Genomic DNA, 21,885 nt, shown 5'->3' with positions numbered 1-21,885 from the left:
CTAAATGCTAAAAAGATCACCCGTGTTGCGCATGCGCACAACAGGCACTTTGCAGCCATCAGGTACACGCCGCCAACAATTTTTTTTTTTTTTACTATGATTGTTTTTATTATTATTTCAATTTACATGATTCTCAGCATCTATTTCAAGGCTGATCCTCCATATGTGGCGGACAGAACCGAGGAGATGGAGGCCGGAACGGAGAGACAGGAGACAGAGATCGATACAGGGAACGAAAACAGAACCAGAAGAGAACGGGTCGGGAGTCCAAACAAACCAGCCAGTCAGTCCACAAGAATAAAAAACTGTCCCGATTAATCTGACGGGATTATTGGACGATGAATAAAAACATGTTTGTAACTATTCACCGGCTTGTCGTTAAATATGAAGCTGTGCGAGGATGATGAGCAGGGAAGTGGCTTTTTTTTTTTTAGTTGAACCCATGACAGCGGAGATGATTTCAGCCCAAGCCCATCTGATATTTGAAGGACCTCTTTTTCCAGTGTGTGAATTTGGTCATTTTTTGTGGTAGCTTTAGGATTAAGATGAAAAGAGCAGACAAGGCTGTCAAGGCTCATCCCAAACACATCCGACTACTGTTAATCATTAAAGGTCTTAATACATAAAGAGACACTTTAAAACATGAGCTTATATTTAAACCCAGCAGTTCAGATTGCCAGGAAGCCAGACTCCAGCAGCACACCACAGCAAACAGGATTGACTAGACACCCTCATCCTGCTGCCCAAACATTCCAAACGTTTCCTAAAATGTTCATCCAGATCGGTCCAGAACTCTTTGAGTTATCTTGCTAACAGACAGACAGACGGCACCTCGCCTCGGGTCACGACAGCCATGTTGGAAGGATCTCCACTGCCTGGTTGGTTCTGTGGCCGTTATTGTGAGACTTCTGGGCCAACTGGCCTCCACTGGTGTTTAATCACACCTCCAGGGATATTAATGGGCGATTTAGTGACTAAATCAGACTCAACCACGGGAAGAAGCCACACAAAGTAGGTCTCAGCGTTTAGAGCTTTAATTTCATCTAGTCACCGAAGACGCTTCTCTTCCACCACGACTGGTCCAACAGCAGTTTCCTGGTCCCACCGAGCACCTGCAAAAGAAACCCCAAAGACAAAGTCCGCTTTCTGACGGGCATCTTGGGAAAGTCACCTGCAATTTTAATGCATTTTTCCATTTACACAAATATTTCAATGTACCGAGATCCAACCCGATTTATTCTTCCCTTTATTTTAAGGTTCCTATCAACAACTCCTGCATTACAGGATAGTACAGAGCTCCACGGTTAGCAGGTGTATCATTAGTAATACCTGAACACAACACTATCCATTGATATTATAAAAAAATATTATTTTTTTCCACAATGCATTTTTGACAGTTTACCCCAAATTATGGATCAATAAAGTTATGTTTAAGGGGCATTTTATACGGCAGTACTGCTCTGTGAGCCCAAACCCAGTACATACGCGTTCTCGCCGGCGGAACCGGGCTTCCTGTCCCACAGTGCGTGTCACAGCAGGCACAGGCTCCATGTCTGCCACTGGCTTCCCTCCATCTGTCAATCAAAAGCCATTACCTGTCCAGGTGCCGCCTTTTATTTGATAGGCAGTTCTTATCACCGGTCAGACCGGATACTTTCCCACCACCGCTGAACACATTCTAACTTCCGGTCCCTCATTTAAAGCTTTGCTTTCAACATTAAAATACAAGACCCGGAGCCCTTAAAGCCTCGGCGTCGCCTGTCTGGCGTCTCACCCGTTGGAGAATGAGCAGGCCTTGCTGGCGCCGTCGACGGTGGCGTCGGCAGCCGGCGTTGCTCTCAGGCTGCAGGTGATGTAGATCTGAAGAGACACAGGTTTCAGTTTGTCAGAGACACATCACTGGAAACAGGTGATCCATAATAATCAGCGTCAGGGCGGCAGTCCGGTCTCACCACGCCACGGTCGTCCTGCTGGAACCGGAATGAGTCCAACTCAAACTGGAGTTTGTTGTCTTGAGAACGCTGCAGGAATCTGGAGCTGGATCCGGTCAGCCGACTGTCGAAGAGACACCTGAATGCAACACAGGAGACATCAGATGGCCAGATCCAGACGTTAGAGGCTTCATGCGAGCAGACCGCTCCAACCCCTGCACCACCGTGCTGCCCACAGGATGAGATCTTTATAAATTAGTTTTCCACAGATCATTTGAATACTCTTTTCCTGCTCGGTCCGTGATTGGCTCCCGCACGGGTAATCACAAAAGTCTCCCCCAATCTAAAATGAGTTTTCAGATGAGCAGCTTAATTAGAGGGAAAGTGAAACGGCGCCAGCTCAGTAAACTGACCCGTTGTGCCCCAGGAAGGTGTACCGAGGGACAGTGTCAACGTTTGGGACCACCGTAGCCACGCAGCGGTCCACCATCACTCTGAGGGGGGCGTGATGGAACGGCTTGACTGCAACCTCAAACCTCATGACGTCCCCCAGCTGGAACTGGGAGGATGGACGAGGGGACCGCCAGTCATCTGAGAGACAGAAGACGGATCACGTCACCTGGTGTTAGGGCTACTCGTTTCATCAGAGTAGTTCTCCGACGAGGAGGTTTATGACTCGCTAGAGACTCGCTGAGCAACCTCGGAGATCAGGTTCAGGTTCAACAAAGAAGCATCTGGATTCATTTCCAAAAACTTCAAGCAATGAACAGAAGGAAACGTTAATTTAGCGGTCGAGAAACTGCTGCACTCCAACAGAAGGGCGGGCCATTCAAACCAGCTGTCTTCTCCTTATAGTAGCAGGACGGTCCGAATAGGAGCCACAAGCACCCACCCGTCATCAATCTGAGGCTGAAGTGCAGGCTTTCCTCTGAAGCTTTGGTGGCGCTGAATGGCATCCAGTTGTGCTTCAGCGATGCACTGCTCACAACCTGCTTCCTGCAGAGAAGAAGAAAATCCTGAAACACTTTCTGCTCTTAGAAAATGGCAGGAGGCCAGACATCCAATGAAAACCCGAAAAGCTTGTCCTGGTTCAACTCGGACCTCTGGTACCGGCACCCGATGCGGACGGCGGCTCCGGCGGTTCGGATGATCGGACTGCCCTCTAGAGGGCTGGGGTTGTAGTGCAGCGTGAAGGCGTAGGTGAAGGAGTCCTCGGACATCTGAAACACAGTTTACTGCACATCCCAGTGGAAGACCAGTCCCTCGCCATCGATTAAGGTACATCAATCTATAGGTGGCACCAATGTGTTCGCAATACCCAGAATAATGAACAGCTGATTTTCCAACACATGCCGACTCAGACATGGAAGCTAATTTGTAGCCACTTATCATCCCGCTCTGGCTTTAGGCCCCATTCAGTGAGAGCATGGAGACGTCAACATGTTGGTTCTAACATACATGAGATATGGCTGCTGCACGTCAGGGACTTGTAGCAGATGAACACGTATCCACATCTGAACTGGTGCAACCGAGCGGCGCTTTCAGAACCACCAAAACCGGAACTTGTCTTCTCGGTTTGAACTCACCAGCAGCTGGCTGCCACATCGATGCAGCTCAGACTCAAAGACCAAGACCTGAGCTTCCTCGTCTTCCCCGGTGGCAGGACAGTCCCCCAGTGTCACGGCTTCAGGCCGGACCAGCTTTCCAATCCCCGGCAGGTCTTTCTTGGCCTCCACTCGGATGGAGTTCGCCCCGCAGATGACAGCGACGCTCTCCGCTGCCGGTGGAACCTTCAGCTCCAAGTCTGGAGGAAACCGAGGCGCCTCCTCAGGGGGCGGATCCGGGAACCTCCAAGAGACTGGATCACAGACAGACTGCTTCCCCTGGGAGACATCTGGGAAAGGAGGGAATTCTCAAGGAATTTTATTTTACGTTGTAGGTAGCAAACAGGGGATACAGCTGAAGTTAAACGCCAGCGGTCCTGTTGGAGCTGCTCGTTCGTCAACCAGGCTTGAAACTAGTCTGCACTCGAAGTGATTCCTGTGGTCTACCTGCCGGCGCCGGGCCCTTGGGCCGGTCTGGTTTCCGGTCCCCGACCTTGCCAACTGCCCGCTGAAACCAGTTTAACTTCGTCACTGCTGCTGAAGCCGCACAGAACAGACAGGAAACGAAGGCGACAAACAACTTCATGCTGTCGCGCTTCTGGTATGAAAGGCAGGTTTCTGAAGCAGCAGGAGGTTTTGTGGAGCTGAAGTTTGACTCCGCCCACCTTCTGATTGTCCCCGTGGTTCTTCAGCTGTGCCTCATTTACCTGCACAACATATGAGCCTTACGGGTATTTGGAGGACATGAAACTTTATTTCTGCTGTAACAGTTTGTCTCTGATAAAGGGTGAAGGAGGATTCATCAATACATCGTCCTGCAACAGCTAAACACTTCTGATGCACACAAACACACAAGAAGACTTTAATAACAAAACAGGTCAGTGTCTGCAGAGGTCGGTTTTACCCATTCATCCACCCTGACCACCTGCTCTGTCTGTGCACATGCACACGCAAACACACTCAGGACTTGAACCAGTGACTCTCAAGGTCCCAACCCAAGGCCCAACCAGCTGAGCCACCGCCGCCCAGGCTTCTGTTTCCACGACGATGGCGTCGAGGAGATTTATGTACTGCTGCTTCTCTCACCGCTGTGGCCTCAAATGGTTCTGTTTTAATCTGCTTTAATGGCAGTCTGCAGGAGGAAATGAAGTGACTGCTTCCTGGTGATGCATCACCTGTGTGCGCTTCGTTAATGCATCCCCTCCTGTGCAGTAAAGTGAGTGTAATAATTCCACTCAGGCCCTCTGATCTGCTTAATGTGCTGCTCTGCCTCTGACTTAAAGCCCCGCCATAAATCCAGCTGCTGCAGGACCTTTAGCGACGCCGGCTAAATATGGGGCTGCTGTGTGCTGAATGTGTGTGTATACAAATATTTATAGACCTGTCCTCAAACACAGCGACTATATTTGACAGATTTTTGTCTTTGACTGTTTGTTTCTTCTGGTGCTTTATAAATAAAGTTGGACTTGAACCGATGCCGATGCGGTGACAGTGTTCTGTTCCCCTGGGAGTCGATAACATTCTCTTTGCGTTTTGGCTCCTTGCATTTTATTTCAGGACGTTATTGTCTGTTCACGTTAGATTTATGTTGATTCGAACCATGAGCTTTTCTCCTGTCGAACCGTTTGTCTAATCAAACTTCATGTAATCGTGCTGGATACGGTGCTGAGGATAATTCTGACCCGAAAGCGGCGTGTTATTTAAACACGTGCATGAGATGACGTTGTTTTGGATGACTGATTAAAAAACCACACGTTTGTGATTCATTCTATTTCCTGCTAGATTTTCAGAGTGAGCATGAAGACAAAAAGACGCGTTCCAGTTTCACTGTTTATGCGTCGCCCTCAGCTATTCTGTGTTCTGCTTAGTAATGACAGGAAACAGGATGTGAATTTCACATTCAATTTGGCTGAAATGTGTTCACCGCTGACCTGAGGCCAGTTTGATTCACTGCGGCCCCCTTCTCTTTTAATGGGAACATTAAACTTCTTCCAGCTCTCTCTGGTGTCTGCAGCTCGACAGAAGTTTTTTTTGCTCCATCCTTCCAGAGCGTGTTTTAGTTTTACAACTTTAATATCTTCAGGAAAATGGCTCTGGATTTTCTTTGTTGGTTTGAGCCATCGTTCTCATCTCTCCAGGCAGATGTGGAAACAATAAATTAATATTTCTCTGCAAAACTGAACCTGATCTTTGATGGAGAATGTGAGAACAGGATGAGAGACAGTATCAGAATACTTGATCGATCCCTCTTTATTGATTGTATGTTGACTGATCCACAGTTTGGTACCCAGCAGCCCAGTTACAGTTCACAGCTTTGCTTCTGCGACAGATCAAAGCCTCAAATAAAGACCCTACCGGTGGCATCTAGTGGTCAGCTGCTGTTATAGCAGCAATAAACTTGATGATCCAAGTTCCGACACTAGAAGTACTTTTGTTTGAATGATTCTGAAGGACCTCCTCGTGTATTTAAACAGTGATAATTTGATTTTTGATTGTTACTTTGTCCAATTACTTTTGGTCCCTTAAAATGTGGAAGGCACCTACGGTATATGAAATGTGTTGTAATTCCTACACCGTTTCGCTGATTTGGATGCAAATACCCTTAAATTAAAGGTCAGAAGTCTGCACGTCACGCACAACATCACTCCCGGTGTTTCATTGTGACGTATCGGGGCTCCGACGCAGTGTGTCTAAGCAGTATTTTTTGGGATACAGTGACGCTTCAGTGTCGAACGGCCCATCTCTACATACAGACCCTCAGACCGCCGATGGACGAACCAGCATCGTCCCCGCCTGCAGCGTGGAACAGTTTTCATTTACGGTGTTGTACCAGAGCTCGGATGAATCCTGACAGCATTTATGTTCATCCCTTTTTCCAGACTCTTCTCGTACCACGCATGCAGCCGCTGATTGACGGCTCAGTGGAAAGCTAATCAATCGCAAGACGGCATGAGCAATGACCACCAGAGGCCCAGATGGCACGACCCGATGGAGACGGATTCCTGTCAGAGCAAGACGGCAGCAGCGATAGAGTCTGCCTGACAGACGAGGGCTGCTGAGAGCTTTGATAAGAGTCTGGAACCTGGAGCAGTAATACCGGGATCAATCAGCTGGATGGATCACAGACAGGAGGGACACAGCGCTGACATCATGACACTCCTTCATCAGCAACCTACAGCTTCATCTGGGATCAGATCCGCACCGGACATGGTGAGGAGGCGGTACCTGACAGGTGATGCTGAGCAGACAGACTGGATTATATGTTTAGATTACATTAGGGATGTAATATGATGCTGCAGGCTGGTTCGGTAAATTGTGGTCACCTCAAGCACAACTTCATTTTGGAGTTCAACCACAACGTCCTCACTTTTTATCGAAAGCCAGGTTGTAAGGTCATTTCTCACAAAGGTGGAGGTGCAGAAGACGCGCAGCGGCTGGACGGCTGGATCCTCAGGCCTGACCTTTATAATGGGAGAGATAAAATTCAAATTAATAAGCCGGGGGGGGGGGGATCTTTAATTGACAAATTTCAGAATGTTCTTTATTTGATTTAGATTTGCTGCACCCGGAGAACAACCCCCCCCCCCCCCCCCCCCCGGTGGCCCCACCAGAGCCACCCGCAGAAGAACCAGCCCAGGGCTCTAGAGCGACAGTCGCCGACGAATCCAAGGCCAGCGCAGCGGCATGGGGCACAGCGGGCCGGCCCGGTGCCCCACATGCATAATCTATCATTGACGGTACGGACTTGTAGACACAGTACTTCTTTTACTTCTTTAGAAACAAACATCTATACATAAACACATTGGATTACAGAGTTCAACTGAGATCAATAAATGTAAATGTAATAATAATAACGATAATACATTCACCCGTCCGTCTTCCTGTGTGAGCTGAGCGGCTTCAGTTCTGCTTCGTTACTCCTTCATGGTAAAAGGCAGTAATTAGAGCAGCAGATTGAGGATCACGCCGTCTGCTCAGGGAAAACACAGAAATAGTCATTGGCTGCTGGATTAGGGCAATAATTCATGCTGTCAGCGCTGCTGGCCAGAAGAGCCACATTCTCACCAGACCGGAGACAGAAACCATTTAAAAGGGGGGATGGGCGGAACGACGGAAGGAAGACATGGATTCAAAGGTCATAAGGCTGGTCTGCTAAGGGTACACAGGGTGGTGTTCACAGGTGTGCCTGTAAGACAAGAAGCAGGTATCTAATAGTTTCATTGGAGGAAGTGAACAGAAACAGAAACCCAAACTCATGTTCTATGGAGTCAAAGGCTTTACAGAAGTCTAGTAATAATATAAAGCTGTCTTCTGAATAATCGATCATGTCTTAAACAAGCCTTATATTATCGATAATAAATCTACCTGACATAAAGCCAATTTGGGATTCATCAGTTATGTCATTGCGGCTTTTCTTCAGTCTATTTGCTAAACACAATGCAACGATTGTATGGCCAGTATTAAGCAAAGACAATCATCACAATTCAGAGGCTCAGTTGTAAACTGGCTCAATCGATGAAGACTCGTGTGACGTCAGTCCGTGATCACAGGGAGCGCGCGCGAGAGAGAGAGAGATGGAGCGTCGGTGCGGAGTCTGCAGATCGTTCAGCATCTCCTCCTCCAGACGGTCCGCGGGGAACCGGGCATCATGCCCGCCGAGCAGCTCCAGTCAGGCCCGGTGTCGGTTCGTCCATTTGTGGAGGGATTGACGCAGACCAGCGGACAGAGACTGTCGGTGGATGCGGAGCGCAAACAGCTGTGAGCTGGAGGCGGAACACCGGAAAACTTCACCGCTGTGGGGGGGTCTACTGCAGCTGCCGGACGCCAATGCGCACCGTGACGCGCCAGGGAGCGCGGCGACGACCTCCGCGGCCTCAACCGGACTGCCCGGGGACGCAAAACAAAAACGTCTCAGCTGCATATAGTCTGACTTCATATCAAGGAGAAGCACGCCGCCTCTTCCGCGGGTCCTCCTCCGGGTCAGGTCGGGATGTGCGTGGCGTGCTGAGACGGAACCAGCCTTGGATATTCACAGTTCCAACTTTTTGGCCCCCCAGCTCTCCCTCATGCAGCTCCTCCGGCTGGCCTGGGCTCTGAGCGCCGCCGCCGCCGCCGCCTGCCTGCTGCTCCTCCACAGCCGGATCCTCAGAGAAGGTTGGTCCGCGTCTTTGTATAGTCTGTGTGTGTGTGTGTGTGTGTGTGTGCGTGTTAGAGAGAGAGTGAGAGGTCAAACAGAACATCCCAAAATGTCACAGAACACACAGTGTTCAGGGCACGTCCCACCGGGCCTGGGACGTTGTACATTTCTGTCCGAGCATTGTCGTCATTGTCCGTGAAGTTAGACGCCCAGCTCGTGTCCTGCGTGGCAACACGTTCTGGAGCCAGGTAATGGCATCACTTTGCCTTTCCAAGGACAGAATGTGACTCCAACAAGCGCTCATGTGGTGAGGAGCAACGTTCCCTCAAAGGTGCACTCGTGCGTAATTACGCACAGCTGATACGTTCTTCGCACAGCGAAAATCTACGTTGCGCACAAAAAAAATAATCCAACCTAAATTGAAAATAACATAAACACGTAAAAATTCATTCTGTGCTATTTCCCACTGTGCGTCAGTGAGTGTCCGGTGACTGGCTGCTCCGGCTAATGATGAGATTCACATGTTTTTACGCAGCTAATAGACGCCATTGTAATCGGAGTTCCAGGACTCTTATTTTATTTGTTGATTTTTATCACTTGTTTTTATGTTATTTATTTTTATACTATTGTGCACTTTGATATTTGCTTTCAAATGTAAAGTGCGTTTAAAATAAAATGTATTATTATGATGTTGCTCAAAGTTGTCCAAAGGACTGCTCGGGGAGTTTGTGTGTTTGCTCAGACGCATGAAGAATTAGAGGGAACATTGTTGAGGAGCGTCTCCGACCTCTGGTCAGGACACCCTTCCAAACATTGTGGAACACTACATTGCTCATTGACTCCAAAACGTCCTCATTTTCCTCACTCCTAAATCCAGAACAGAGTGTGATGGCAGTTGTGGTTCTGATGGGTCTTGCTTGACAGCGTGATAGAAGACACTGAACTGATTATCCACCATCAGGGGTTCAGTAAACGGTCTCTCATTTCAGCCTCATCATTATTCTTCAGTCTTCGCTCACACGGTGATTACAGTGTTCCTGCCCTACGATTGTTGTGCTTATTTTCAATTTGCAGGAAATTCAAAAGAGATGATTGGAAAATAAAAAACTCAACCAGGAGCTATCAACCAGTTGTCAGTTTATCTTCCTTCCTTTTGTCCGTGAATAGATTACACGTCGGCTGCGATTGAGGAAACAGCATTTCAAGTAGTAAACGAGACAACTTGTTCCTCGCTCTGTGGCGCCGCTGGAACACGTTTTCTTTCTTTTGCATTCCAGACTTAATCAAAGAGAAAAGCAGCGACGCAATGACAAACCAGACAAGGTTAAGTTGTGCCGCTTCAAAGAGGTTTAAATGAACGGCTGCTGTTGCGTTCTGGAGGCTTCCCTCTCCTGACCCTGTCTTCTAGAGGAACTGTTCCAGAACTCTGAGGTTCCTGCTTGTTAAAGATCCAGTCCTTTTTGAGGGCGGGATGATCCAAGGCTCTATTGATGAAGTTCATCAGCATGCAGGGACAGCGTCTGCCATCACCGTGACAACCAAATGCAGCACCAACATTCATTGCCCCATCATTCTGCTACGCCTTGGATAAGATGATATAGGGCACCTACAGTCAGACGCGTATTTATCTTTTCTTCCCACAAGCCGGCAGCGTGGCTTCCTGGATGCTTCTGTCGTCTGTCCACTGATCTGTGCACACTGTGGGAAAGTACGACTGTTGTTTTGACATTCGGTGGAAGTATTCACGGTGTCCGGAGGATGAGTCCGGATTTAAGGGTCCCTAACTTTTACTGCAGCAGCACCACCAGCATTTTCCCACATATTCAGTGAAACGTCCCGAAGTCTGCTCGATGGATTGGTAAAACTCGTAGAGAGGAGTTGAGCGTTCCCTCCAGTGAAGGTTCACGTTTGTGGACATCAACAGCTGTTTGGTCCTGAAGCCGTGCCCTACCCATGATGCATCTGAACAACTTAGTTTGAAAGTTTTGTGGACTATCAAAATTGAAATCCCAAGAGGATCAGAAGCACCCGGACAGGTAACGACGGGAAACGGGAGAACAGGTGGCGCAGGTATAGGCGGAGACAGGTGCAGGTGGGAATGATCAGTCAATCACAGTGGAGGGAAAACGTGACAGTAACGACGTAGCGTAAGAGGAAGTGCAGAAGACGGCATGGAGAGAGTTGATTAGCCGAATCGGGGGATTTGAACACAGAGGTTGGTGTCGATCCGAAACCGGCGCTGCATCACGTCTGCAGAGGCAGCAGCCAAAGAGCTTTTCATCAGGACGACAGAAGACGTCCTGCAAATAAAGAAGACAAGCTCTGACCTGCAAGCCTCCCAAAAAACGCGCTTTTTTGACGTCCCTGCATGTACGTGCATGCACTGACGTGATGATCCTCATGTGTCCTTCAGGTCAGCTGGCGGCAGGGACCTGTGAAATCGTCACTCTGGACCGGGACAGCAGTCAGCCCAAGAGGACCATTGCCCGACAGACGGCACGTTGTGCCTGCAGGAAGGGGCAGATAGCTGGGACAATGCGAGCCGGGCCCGCCTGTGTCGATGGTGAGATGAGAACTGACCCAGAGTCATTTACATTAAAACAGAACATGCTGTCCGAGCCCGTCCAGAACGCCGCGATGAGACGTTTTCTGACGTCGGGTCATCATCATCGTCATCATCTTCCTAAAATGATTTGCTTCTAATCAGGGATGAGGAGTTAAAACCCTTGTTTTGTTATGTGATGATGATGATGATGAGGAGTCACAGATACCTGCAGCTTTGCTCCTCATCTCTTCATCTGGATTGTGAGGTTCAGAGAAAGCCAGGGCACAGATGGGAGGTGCATTGAGTTTCATCGCCGGCTGTCTCCTCCGTCCTGCCTTTATGGGCGGCCTTGTCCCCGGCGATGCTGCAGAACAGTTGAGCCGAGTTACAGAAACTCTCCTGCTGCTTTCGACTGCAGGACGACTTCAGATGGAACTTGGACTGTCTCCAGTCCCTCAGGCTAAGGTCTTTCAGCTAATATTTGTAATTGTGACAGCCCGAGGAGTGTCATCGTCATCGTCTTCGTCTTCGTCACCGGACACTTCTTACTTTTCCTCCACAGCTTCTGAATTCAAACATTCAAACATGGAACAGAGTCATCGTTTTTGGGAGAGAATCCTGCTGAAGCAACTCTTCAGGAAGATAAAATATGAGCTGAGTTTTTGCTTTTTTATTAATGTGGTGAAAATGACTGTGAGGAAGATGAAACCTGCTTGGTTCAGTAGCGGCTCTGCCGTGGACCCGTTTGGGCCGGTGCTGCTGCTGCAAACCGTCTTGTTCACAGTACTGGAGCTGAACGGGACGGATGTGCTCTGCTGCTTCGGGATGTGAGAATGAGCAAGGACTCGTCAACAACTTCTGGTGTTTCCTCTGAACAGCTATAAATTAATTCTGCTTCAACTAAAATAAATTAATCCTGCTTCAGACAATGTAAATTAATCCTGCTTCAACCAATGTAAATTAATTCTGCTTCAACTAAAATAAATTAATTCTGCTTCAGCCAATATAAATTAATTCTGCTTCAACTAAAATAAATTAATCCTGCTTCAACCAATATAAATTAATTCTGCTTCAACTAAAATAAATTAATTCTGCTTCAACTAATATAAATTAATTCTGCTTCAACTAAAATAAATTAATCCTGCTTCAACCAATATAAATTAATTCTGCTTCAACTAAAATAAATTAATTCTGCTTCAACTAAAATAAATTAATTCTGCTTCAACTAAAATAAATTAATCCCGCTTCAGACAATGTAAGTTAATTCTGCTTCAACTAAAATAAATTAATCCTGCTTCAACCAATGTAAATTAATTCTGCTTCAACTAAAATAAATTAATCCTGTTTCAACCAATGTAAATTAATTCTGCTTCAACCAAAATAAATTAATCCTGCTTCAGCCAATATAAATTCATCCTGCTTCAGCCAATATTATATACAATAGTTGAGTCACTTTAGTATGGTAACAGACTTTTAGATATTATATTCTGTGCAGTTGTAATTGTTTAAATTAGAAATATCTTAGTGATACTTGAAAGCAATAACCCATATTTCTTATTCCTATTAATCTTGTTTAGGCAGTAGAGAGGGCGGGGCCATTGAGATAAAATCCTTCTTTGTAATCTCTTCACGTGTTTCTAACTCGTGCAGTTCAGAGACTTTCAGCTAAAACTCAGACGTGCATGTGGATCTTTTTGACCTTTTCCCCGTCTTGGTATTTACGTCAGCTGCAGCTCCTTCGCTTGGTGTTCTGCTGCTGAAATCCACCAGTGGACTCCGTCCACCGAGCTCTGGGGGGAGACCGGGTCTCACATGAGAACCTCAGCCAACTTCAACCATGAGTGAGCCCTGGAGTTCTGGGTCCGGGATAATCCCAGTGTTCTTCACAGGAGCTCACACCCACCACAAGCATCACGTTCATGAATGTGAACCAAAGATGCATGAATGAAAGACCACGGCTGAGGCTGAGACCTTTAGCTTTACATCGGGCGGAGCGGAACTGCAAAGGACAGCGAGGCGGCGTGTTCAGGGACTGTGAGGCGTTCAGTGTGTTTACTGGAGTCTGAGGCATTGACCTTTCCTTATGACCTCAGATCCAAAAAGAGAGAGGAGAAAAGAAGGAAAGCAGATGATTTGATGTAAGGAATCTTACCACAGCACGTGTCTTTCAGGATTATCCTCATCACAACTTCAGGGTTCGATAATCATCGTATTTGAGTTCTTAGAGCTTGACCCACACAGCTGAAAAAAATTCAAAAGTCTCAGACCTCACAGAACGTCCAGGGAATCGCTTTGTTCTTCTTTCCTGTTCAACTAAATCTCCTGCTCCTCCTCGTCTTCATCACTCCTCCTGTCTCTCTGTGGGCCAATCAGGGAGCCGCAATGTGCAAATGTGGTTGTGAGAATGTCCTATTTATTTATAAATAGCTGATTGTGATGAAGAGCGGTGTGTACAGTAAACAGAATCAGTACCGCTTTTTACTCCGTTCTCTAATGTATCAGTATTCATTTAAAAAGGAATAAATGGAGAATGTCCACGATGTTTACATGAACGTCAACAAGCAACATTAATAATGAGAAAATTGATTGTTGGCTGTAAGTTAATTTTACAAATGTCCAATTATTTTGTTCAAAACTTTCTAAATAGAGATTAATAGAATACAATTAATATGCTACTCTTAGTTATTAACATATTAATGAAAGTGAATGTGATTAAAGTCCAAAGAAGAAAATGAAGAAAAACAAAGTATGATTTATTAATTATAAAGATTGACTTGGTAATAAATAAGTACACTGACTCGCTCCCCTCCTCGTCCTCAGCTCGCATCGTCTGGACTCGACAGTGGTGTGAGATGACACCATGCCTGGACCAGGAAGGCTGTGATCTTCTGGTCAACCAGTCGGGCTGGACCTGCACACAACCAGGGGGCCGAGTCAAAACCACCACGGTGAGAGCTGAACCCATCGGGGCCAGAGAGCGGCGCTCCTGGAACGGTGGCGACTCTGGTTCCAACAGCATTCCTATATTTGCAACGCATTCAAAAACTGCAGCCTGTGTGACGCTCTGATAAAGTGGCCCAGATTCTTCACTCTGGTGCATTAAGAAGACGTCGTCGAGCCGGGGCGTCCGCCAGGAAGCTGAAACTGGGCCGCGGGTTTCTCGTCGTGTGGTTCCGTCGGCGTTAACGTCTGCAGCTCAGGGGTTTGACAGAAACACATTAGGAATGTTCCCAACACAACTTCACCATTTTTGATCAGCTCATTTTGGGACGCTCTGAATGTTGATGCATGTTTCTCGTTGAAATCAGACTCGTCCTTGTCTGACTCCTCGGGCTTTTTACGGATTCCAGCTGCAGTCAAACAGGATGGGTATGAATAATTCAGGTTGGCAGCTCAGAGGTACTGTCACTGTTGTTTCTTCTTCTTCTTGCGAGTCTTCACCTGCGAGCAATTACAGAAAGCTCTGCCTCCACAGAGGGGACAGAAATAAAGCGTCCCTGCTCATCCCCAAAGATTCGTGTGTTTTTAATCAGCGTCCCGGAGCCCCCGGAGGATCGGTCCACTCTCTGACTCTACATACCTGGATCAAATGTCGAATGAGACCGAATTAGTTGAGTTCTGCAGAATCTTTTTTTTTAAATATGCAATATGCAAAGAAATGCGATGGCTGCTCTTCATGTGAGGATTCCGGATCAACCATTCCCGTTTTTCCCGGTTGGAAAAAGTACTGGAGCTCTCTCAAGCGTACCTCCACATGTCGACTGATCCGGCTGAAGACTGAACACAGAGATGATCAGGCAGCAATTAATGATCTTGTTAGCTTACAGAAACACAGGTCCAGACAAGCGGACACGCTGACTGGCCGGATTCTGTTCTAACGCTGCTTATTTCTGTCCTCCAGGTGTCCTGACAGTGGCAACAAGGACAGACTTTGCCCAAAGTCCAGAGAAAAACTTTTTCCCATTTCTCATCCGATTTCCCACAGCCGTTGACGACCAATCATAACCCTCTGTAAGAGCCTCAGAGGGGCGTGGACAGTCCCCACTTCCCGCTTGGTTGACCTGCGGGGACTCCAGCCCGTCCCTCTCGGGGAACGAAGTGACTCCCTTTACAGGACGTTTGACAGAAGTGGATTATGATGAGTGTTTCGTTAGACGCCAAACTCTGACTTTTTCTTTTTCTGACCAAAGATGAAGTCGATGATGAACTTTCAGCCACTATATCAATGAAATGAACATGTTGTGAAATTATACAGTAAATGACATAAGTGAGCAAATTAAAATTGTGTATGGGCTGATGATGAAACATTTATCTGTCTGGAAAGCTGTCGATGTTCCTGTTTGGACAGTTCAGATGTTCTCACGATGAAAAATCACAGACGTGTTCATAGATTAAAGACATGCATCGATCAACATGTTAACAAAGTAAGTGTGCTTTTATAGAAACTATAAATGAAATCTTCCAAACAGTTATGCACATAGATTCTACCAAGACACTAAAATAACCAAGCAATAAAAATAAAGGTGATAAAAATCAATTTCTGAGTGTCTTTGCTAGCAGATGTTGAAACATGAATGAAATTAAAAATTATTTTTTCTTTGACTACGTAGTTGTTGCTTCCAATGTTAGCTGATAGCTAACAGCTGCTCAATGAGCCATTGATGGTGAAGCACTCGTTGAATGAAAAGGCTGTGATATGAAATGACACCCAGGTGAATTAACAGCTAAATTATGTTCTGTCACTTCACACTAACTATCCCAGTCCCTACCAGATGACCTGCCCTGTGATTGGTTCAATCAGGGTGAAATGTGAAATTCTTCTGTACCGTCTCAGGGATTGGTTTTGCGCTAGCTTGTGATTCTGAAAGGTTTTAGTCCTCCTTCATCATGGTCAGTGATCCGTTCATCAACGTCAACAGTCTGACTGTCCATCCTCACGATCAATACCGCATTCTGCCAGCTCTATACGGTTATGATGTCTCCTCGTTGATTAAATGTCAGCGTGGAAAGCAGATCGAAGGGGCTGTAGTCTCATCAAGGTCAATGCTGGTTTACTTCAGCGCTTTTAATAAAACTTTTACCTTAAGAAGTTAAATGCCATCCAGGCTTTGATGTCATCAACATAAGCTGTTTAGCCGAAGAAGCATCTTTTTCTTTAATGACGCATAGATCTGACTGACGGCAGCATAACAATGAAAGGAAATGTCATGCGTTATAAAAAAAAAGGAACCCAGAGGGAGCAAGTACAAAGTTAAAAGCAGGGGCTCTAAAATTAAGCCTTGTGGAACCCCATATGGCATAAGAGCAGAGAAGGCATCATGGCCAGCAAGGTCATAGTTCTGTCTGCCAGATATGACCTGAACCAAGCCGGGATATTACCACTTGTTGTGAAACAACAGAAATGAGTAACAAAAGGTCAGTCTTTAATTAAGGTAAAAATAATGACAATGTGGTGTAATAGTGTTCCATTTGAAGCTTCTGTTTTATGTCTATGGAGGACTTACATATTAAAAGTAGAATAAACCGCCAAATGGAGAACAGCATTTGTTGTTTCATGGCCCCCATGATGTCACCATGATGACATCACATTACTTGATTTTGCCTCAACTAATTCCGGGTCATTGGAAATCTACAACTTTGGAATAAATGAGTTCGTTATCATTAGGTAACGAGTGAGGAATGACTGACCCTCATCCCCGTATCTAGGTATACTCAGGTCAGGTTGGGCAGGGAGGAGTAGACAGGTGGGGCCAGGCGGAAACAATCAAACACTCAAAGGGGAAACAGGAACAACACAAGAACCGTACTACAGGAAGTGATTATCCACAAACCAGGGACCATGCCAGATGTATTCTATTTTCAAAATCAATATTTCCGCGCTGCTCTTAACCCTGGGCTAAAAGCTTTCTGAGAGCCCTCTTAGCCTGAGGCTACATAAACTGCTAGCCCCAGTCTAAAATACATTAACCAGGAGTCTGAGCTGTACCCTTGGTAAGCAGGGGGTGGAGCTTGGATGAAGCGGGGGTTAAAGTACCTGATTGGTAAAGCATCCTTCTTGTCTGCATCACTCACCAACATTTCACACAGATCACTGGACCAGGAAAGAGGCTTGATCCGAGGAAGAGGAGGGGCAGGACGACAGGTATGACAGGTGAGACAGTTGGTCCCTGTGAGAGGTGCTGGGGGAATGGAGACTCGGTGTCGCCCGCAGATGATTAATGTGGGGGGTTACAACGGTCTGCTGAAGGTTGAATGAGGAAGGAGGTAAGTGAGAATCGAGGCTGGGGTCCCTACCTGCTGCCATCTGTGGACGGGGGGGTGGAGCTGTTTCCTTTAAAGGACTCCCAGAAGGCCACTCCCTCAGCTCCCCTGAGCTTCCACTCATTTTCTCTCCACACAGTGACTGAGACATTTATCATGATAGAACACGTCCTTTACTACCCCTCTGACATCCATGGGTTCTATTAAAGATCATTATTATTCTGGCTGCTTGAAAACAACCGTCAGTGAACAGCTGGAGTGAGTCCCTCCTTCAAATAGGAAAAACAGGAGGCTCCGTTTGCTATTTTGACCAAAGACTGTCTCAGATATTTCATATATGTGTTTGGGAACTGCATTACCTCGTGGAAAACGGTCATATGTGATCTTTAAACATCATTTTAATTGTTTTATAATAAAAATGACATTAAATTTCATAAATGTAGATTTTATAAATAATCGATGCGTACGATTGTAATATTTATCAGGCATATAGCACATTCTGTAATAAAACAATGTCATTAAGTACAGTCTTAAATGTAACACCCCATAGCGCTACACAGTAGGTCATGTATGGAAGTATTACAGTCCAATAAATTATAGAGACTATTTGTCACTCAAAAGATCTTTTGTTTTGTGCAGAACACCGTGTTTTGTCATCATAATTACACGATGTCTGGATCACGTGTGGTGCTGTGTTCCGTCTCCTGGATGAACCGCCTCCGTTCTGACTTTGCTCTCACCTGTCAGAGAACGTCTGTGAAGTAGCTCTGTATTGAGTGCTGTTTAACCTGCATTGGGACGCTCGGCCTCCTGGGAAATGTGTCCCGTTCTTCCCCTACACCATCCATCAAGGCCGGCAGGGGAGACAGCAGGGCCGGTTGGTCCCGAGAGAAGGAAGCTTCCGGCACAACAAGTTTCTGTTTAAAATCCACACAAGAGCAGAGGGATGCGAGCGCCAGAGATAAATGAACATTTTGTGTCAAATAATGTTTCATCACTCAGTGTCCCTGGAACCGGAGGATCCAAAGGAGGAACCGGTTCTTATTTTATCTGCAGGCAAAGCGTAGCAAACATGTTTAATTTAGTCTCACCAATCATTCCGGAACAACTGCTCCCCTGTACTGAGTTCATCTTCATAGACTTTGCTGCTGCTGCAGACTTTCTGGGTCCGTTGCAGCAGGAGGTCCTGGTGGGCTAAGGTTCAAAGAGAGTCTTCTCTATTTGTCCTCCATTATTCCACATTGTACCCACAGCCGCTACTTTTCAAACATTTCTTTACTTCATGAGGTTTCAAAGAAAACATTTCCATTAATTTATCATAATTTATTAGTTTTGTCCCTCAGCTTTTAAATATACAACAAACAGAAAATAAATACTGTAAATAAATACTTTTCTGTACTATTCTCCTTCAATTGTCGATGCATTCGGTCGTCATGTTACACTTTGACCGTCTGAATGACTTGCAAACACACACATTATTAAAATCAGTCTAAAATTTTGGAACAAGCTTATTTATCAGTGCGATAAATATAATGCAAATTGATGGGATTCATATCAATTTAATAATCCGCCATCATATTGAGAAAGGACATAAAATAAAAATAAACGTATGAACTGAAAGCTTCAGGAAACCTCATCTCTGTTGAATAGTAAATCATTGATAAAGTCAAATTCACTCACCTCAGTCAACCTAACTTTATTTAAAATTACAGACAATATCACATTTAGATGTTCTAAATCTGTCAGGCTGAATTTTCTACTCTAAAATGAGGAGAATTAAGAATATTTACATCTAAGTAATTTATATCAGGACTAAGCCTCCCGGTGAAAACCTACTTCTTTAACGCCGGTATTTTCCAGGTCATCTATGCCATAATTCATTTCAGTCGCTTCTGTAATTTCGGGTAATTTTCCAGAAAGCTAATTTAGTCTCCTGTGCTAAAGTCCTCCCGGCAGCCGTGGGTTTTTCTCTAAAGGCACCTTCCTCACTTTTAACAGTGGAGGGAACCTCTCTGGATGAAGCGGTGCTGGAAACGGAGGCAGCGTAGCATCGCGGTGACACTGAGCCAATGACACCAAGCGGACCGGGCTCCCATAATGCATCAGCTGTCCTCAAATATCAATTTTGCGCTTGACTTCACACGGCCGGCTCCCCGTCGAGGGCTCCCCCCGGCTCGTTCCATCCATTCGTCATTAGTAGATCATCAGTGGGGCCGGCACACATGGGCCCACACAGAACCAGATCTACTGTATTAACAGCACAGACACCAGAACCCAAACCCAGCAGACACACAAACAAGAGTCCAGAACGTCCGGTGGGACTCAAGTGTACATGATTAACATGAATAAGGTTAAGTTTAATTCAACCTCAACTATATTCATAATATAATAATCATACTGAAACTGTAATTAATGATAAAAATAAAAGCTTTTGGGAGCCGTAGCCAATGGACGGACAGACGGACAGAAGTAGTTAACGTGATTCATTACAAAACAGTTTTTCAGTTGTTTGCAGAGCAATTATTTTTCTGTATTTATGTTCAGATCAGAACCCTCTCTGGACTGAAAATCAGCACACTACTGCTTCAGTGCTCCTGTCAGAAACACAACAGCCAGATTTAAAGTTTTGAAGCTGCAACTTTAAAATCATGTATTTATGATCCAAAGCTCAGGGAAGCAAATCGTCCTGACAGAAATGCGTTCCTGACACTGTTGACATCCATTAACTTTTTCTGAATAAGAAAAAGCTTGAAGAGCGAGTAAAGTTCTGTCAGACTTTACCCACGCAGGTGGTTTGGTCCTTCGGCAACAGCAAATCGCTATGATCTGAAGCACAAAAGAAATAAAAGTGCCATTTGTCGGTGAAGCCAAAAAATCCGGTCGCTTTCATCGAGTCAACTAATTATTCCTCCGGAGGTCCAATTAGCCCAACGGTGGCTGGACATGAAGCAACTCGCTGGTTCAGCAAGGAGACGGTGGTTTGGCCACCGACACGCTGGGTAAAAAAAAGATCCTACAAATACTCTGCTTTAGATTTCTCATGCAAAGTCAGACTTCATTGAATGTTTAGATCGAGAGTAAAAGTTTGGATTTGTCTCAGTAGACTTTTAATTACAATGGTGGCGCTGAGATGCGACTGTTCTCGGGGTCCAACACTTGGAACGACATGCTAAAGACAACACAGCCGATCTTATTTTAGCAAATGACTGAATGTACTTCTGTTATTTCACACAAATGACCAAACATAGACTTGCAAGAACATTCCTGATGAACTTTAGGATGGTTATGCTACAACAGTCAAACCTCCTAGTGCGCATGTAAGCTAGAGCAACGCTTCAAAGTGAACACCAGTGACAAAAACTGTATAAGAGTACATTGAGAAGAACACGTCAGAAGACTAAGAGATATCTTTTAGTTTAGTCACTTAGCTCAATCTCTGCATAACGTGGCTTTGAAATCACATTAAAGTGTGCGAGCACATCTAGAGAAGTATTAAAAATAACTTACCGTAGTCGTTTTCCTTTAGCTCTGTTTCTACCTATGCAAGAGGGAAATCAGGCTCTCGTAGCTCCTTGAATGTTCCTCAGCAATCCTTAAATTATGCCTCACCTTTCTTAAAGGAATCTAATTTCACATTCCATTTGATCAATGAAGGTCTCCATTATCCCTTTTCTTTCTGTTTCTTCTTCCTTTGCTCTGCTGTAACCGGCCAACGTTCAGGATTGCATGTTAAGCAAAGTTTCTCTAACAATTGATAACAGCGAGTCCAAAGCAAAGACAAATGGGCCGGGATGCGCACCATCCATCATGCCCACGGAAGACCCATTGTTTGCAGATTCTAACCTAGAGGAGTCCCTCTTCTTCTTCTTCTTGACAGACATATAGCTAAGATATATAAAACGTTTGAAAGTCATGCCTGCCCACTTCTACAGATTGATGAAAAAAAGGATTCGAAGAAATGAGTCAGACATCCCAATGAATGGCGGTCAGCTGTTCTCATAGACATTTCATGAATCTGATAGTAAAAATATTTTTTTTAAATTTAAAATATAAAACCAAGTCTCTTCCAACTTGAAGTCATCTCCTGTAATAAAGACTTTCTTAACGAGTGCAGTGGAGGTGCCACTCTGGGAAATATCCTTTAAAGATGTGATAAATGATGGAGAACTCTGCGTCTGACATCTGCGTTGACTAACATTTATCAACAGGAAGTAACTCCTCCCCTTGAATAGGCTTCCAGGAAACGCAGCCCCTAATTATAATAAATGGACCAATCCCTATTAGTGTTTGTTAAGAAGATCCTCAAGAAGCTGGTGGTCAAAACTACAACTATAGAACTACAGAACGTGGAACAATAAGAACAGAAGTATAGATGTAAACTATAAATCATACATAGAACATAGTGAA

The 21,885-nt window shown here is 45.5% G+C and overlaps 2 protein-coding genes across 2 annotated transcripts; one reads left to right on the top strand and one right to left on the bottom strand.

The window, feature by feature from the left end:
• Positions 1-842: 842 nt before the first annotated feature.
• LOC137893493 (zona pellucida sperm-binding protein 3-like) lies at positions 843-4,121 on the bottom strand. Its single transcript, XM_068738903.1, has 10 exons — positions 3,983-4,121; positions 3,518-3,825; positions 3,033-3,151; positions 2,824-2,927; positions 2,345-2,522; positions 1,953-2,070; positions 1,775-1,860; positions 1,486-1,574; positions 1,052-1,112; positions 843-927 (listed from the first exon to the last, which is right to left on the bottom strand). The coding sequence occupies exons 1-10, from the start codon at positions 4,119-4,121 to the stop codon at positions 843-845; spliced, it is 1,287 nt and encodes a 428-aa protein (XP_068595004.1).
• A 4,480-nt stretch (positions 4,122-8,601) lies between these two features.
• Positions 8,602-14,285, top strand: LOC137893487 (chemokine-like protein TAFA-5). Its single transcript, XM_068738896.1, has 3 exons — positions 8,602-8,689; positions 11,086-11,235; positions 14,038-14,285. Exons 1-3 carry the CDS (start codon positions 8,602-8,604, stop codon positions 14,283-14,285), a joined length of 486 nt encoding a protein of 161 aa, XP_068594997.1.
• Positions 14,286-21,885: the final 7,600 nt, after the last annotated feature.

Source organism: Brachionichthys hirsutus, chromosome 5, assembly GCF_040956055.1.
Source record: "Brachionichthys hirsutus isolate HB-005 chromosome 5, CSIRO-AGI_Bhir_v1, whole genome shotgun sequence".
In the NCBI taxonomy this organism is placed as follows: Eukaryota; Metazoa; Chordata; class Actinopteri; order Lophiiformes; family Brachionichthyidae; genus Brachionichthys; species Brachionichthys hirsutus.
Note: the sequence above shows the minus strand (reverse complement) of the source record. Positions and strands in the feature narration are given on the sequence as shown.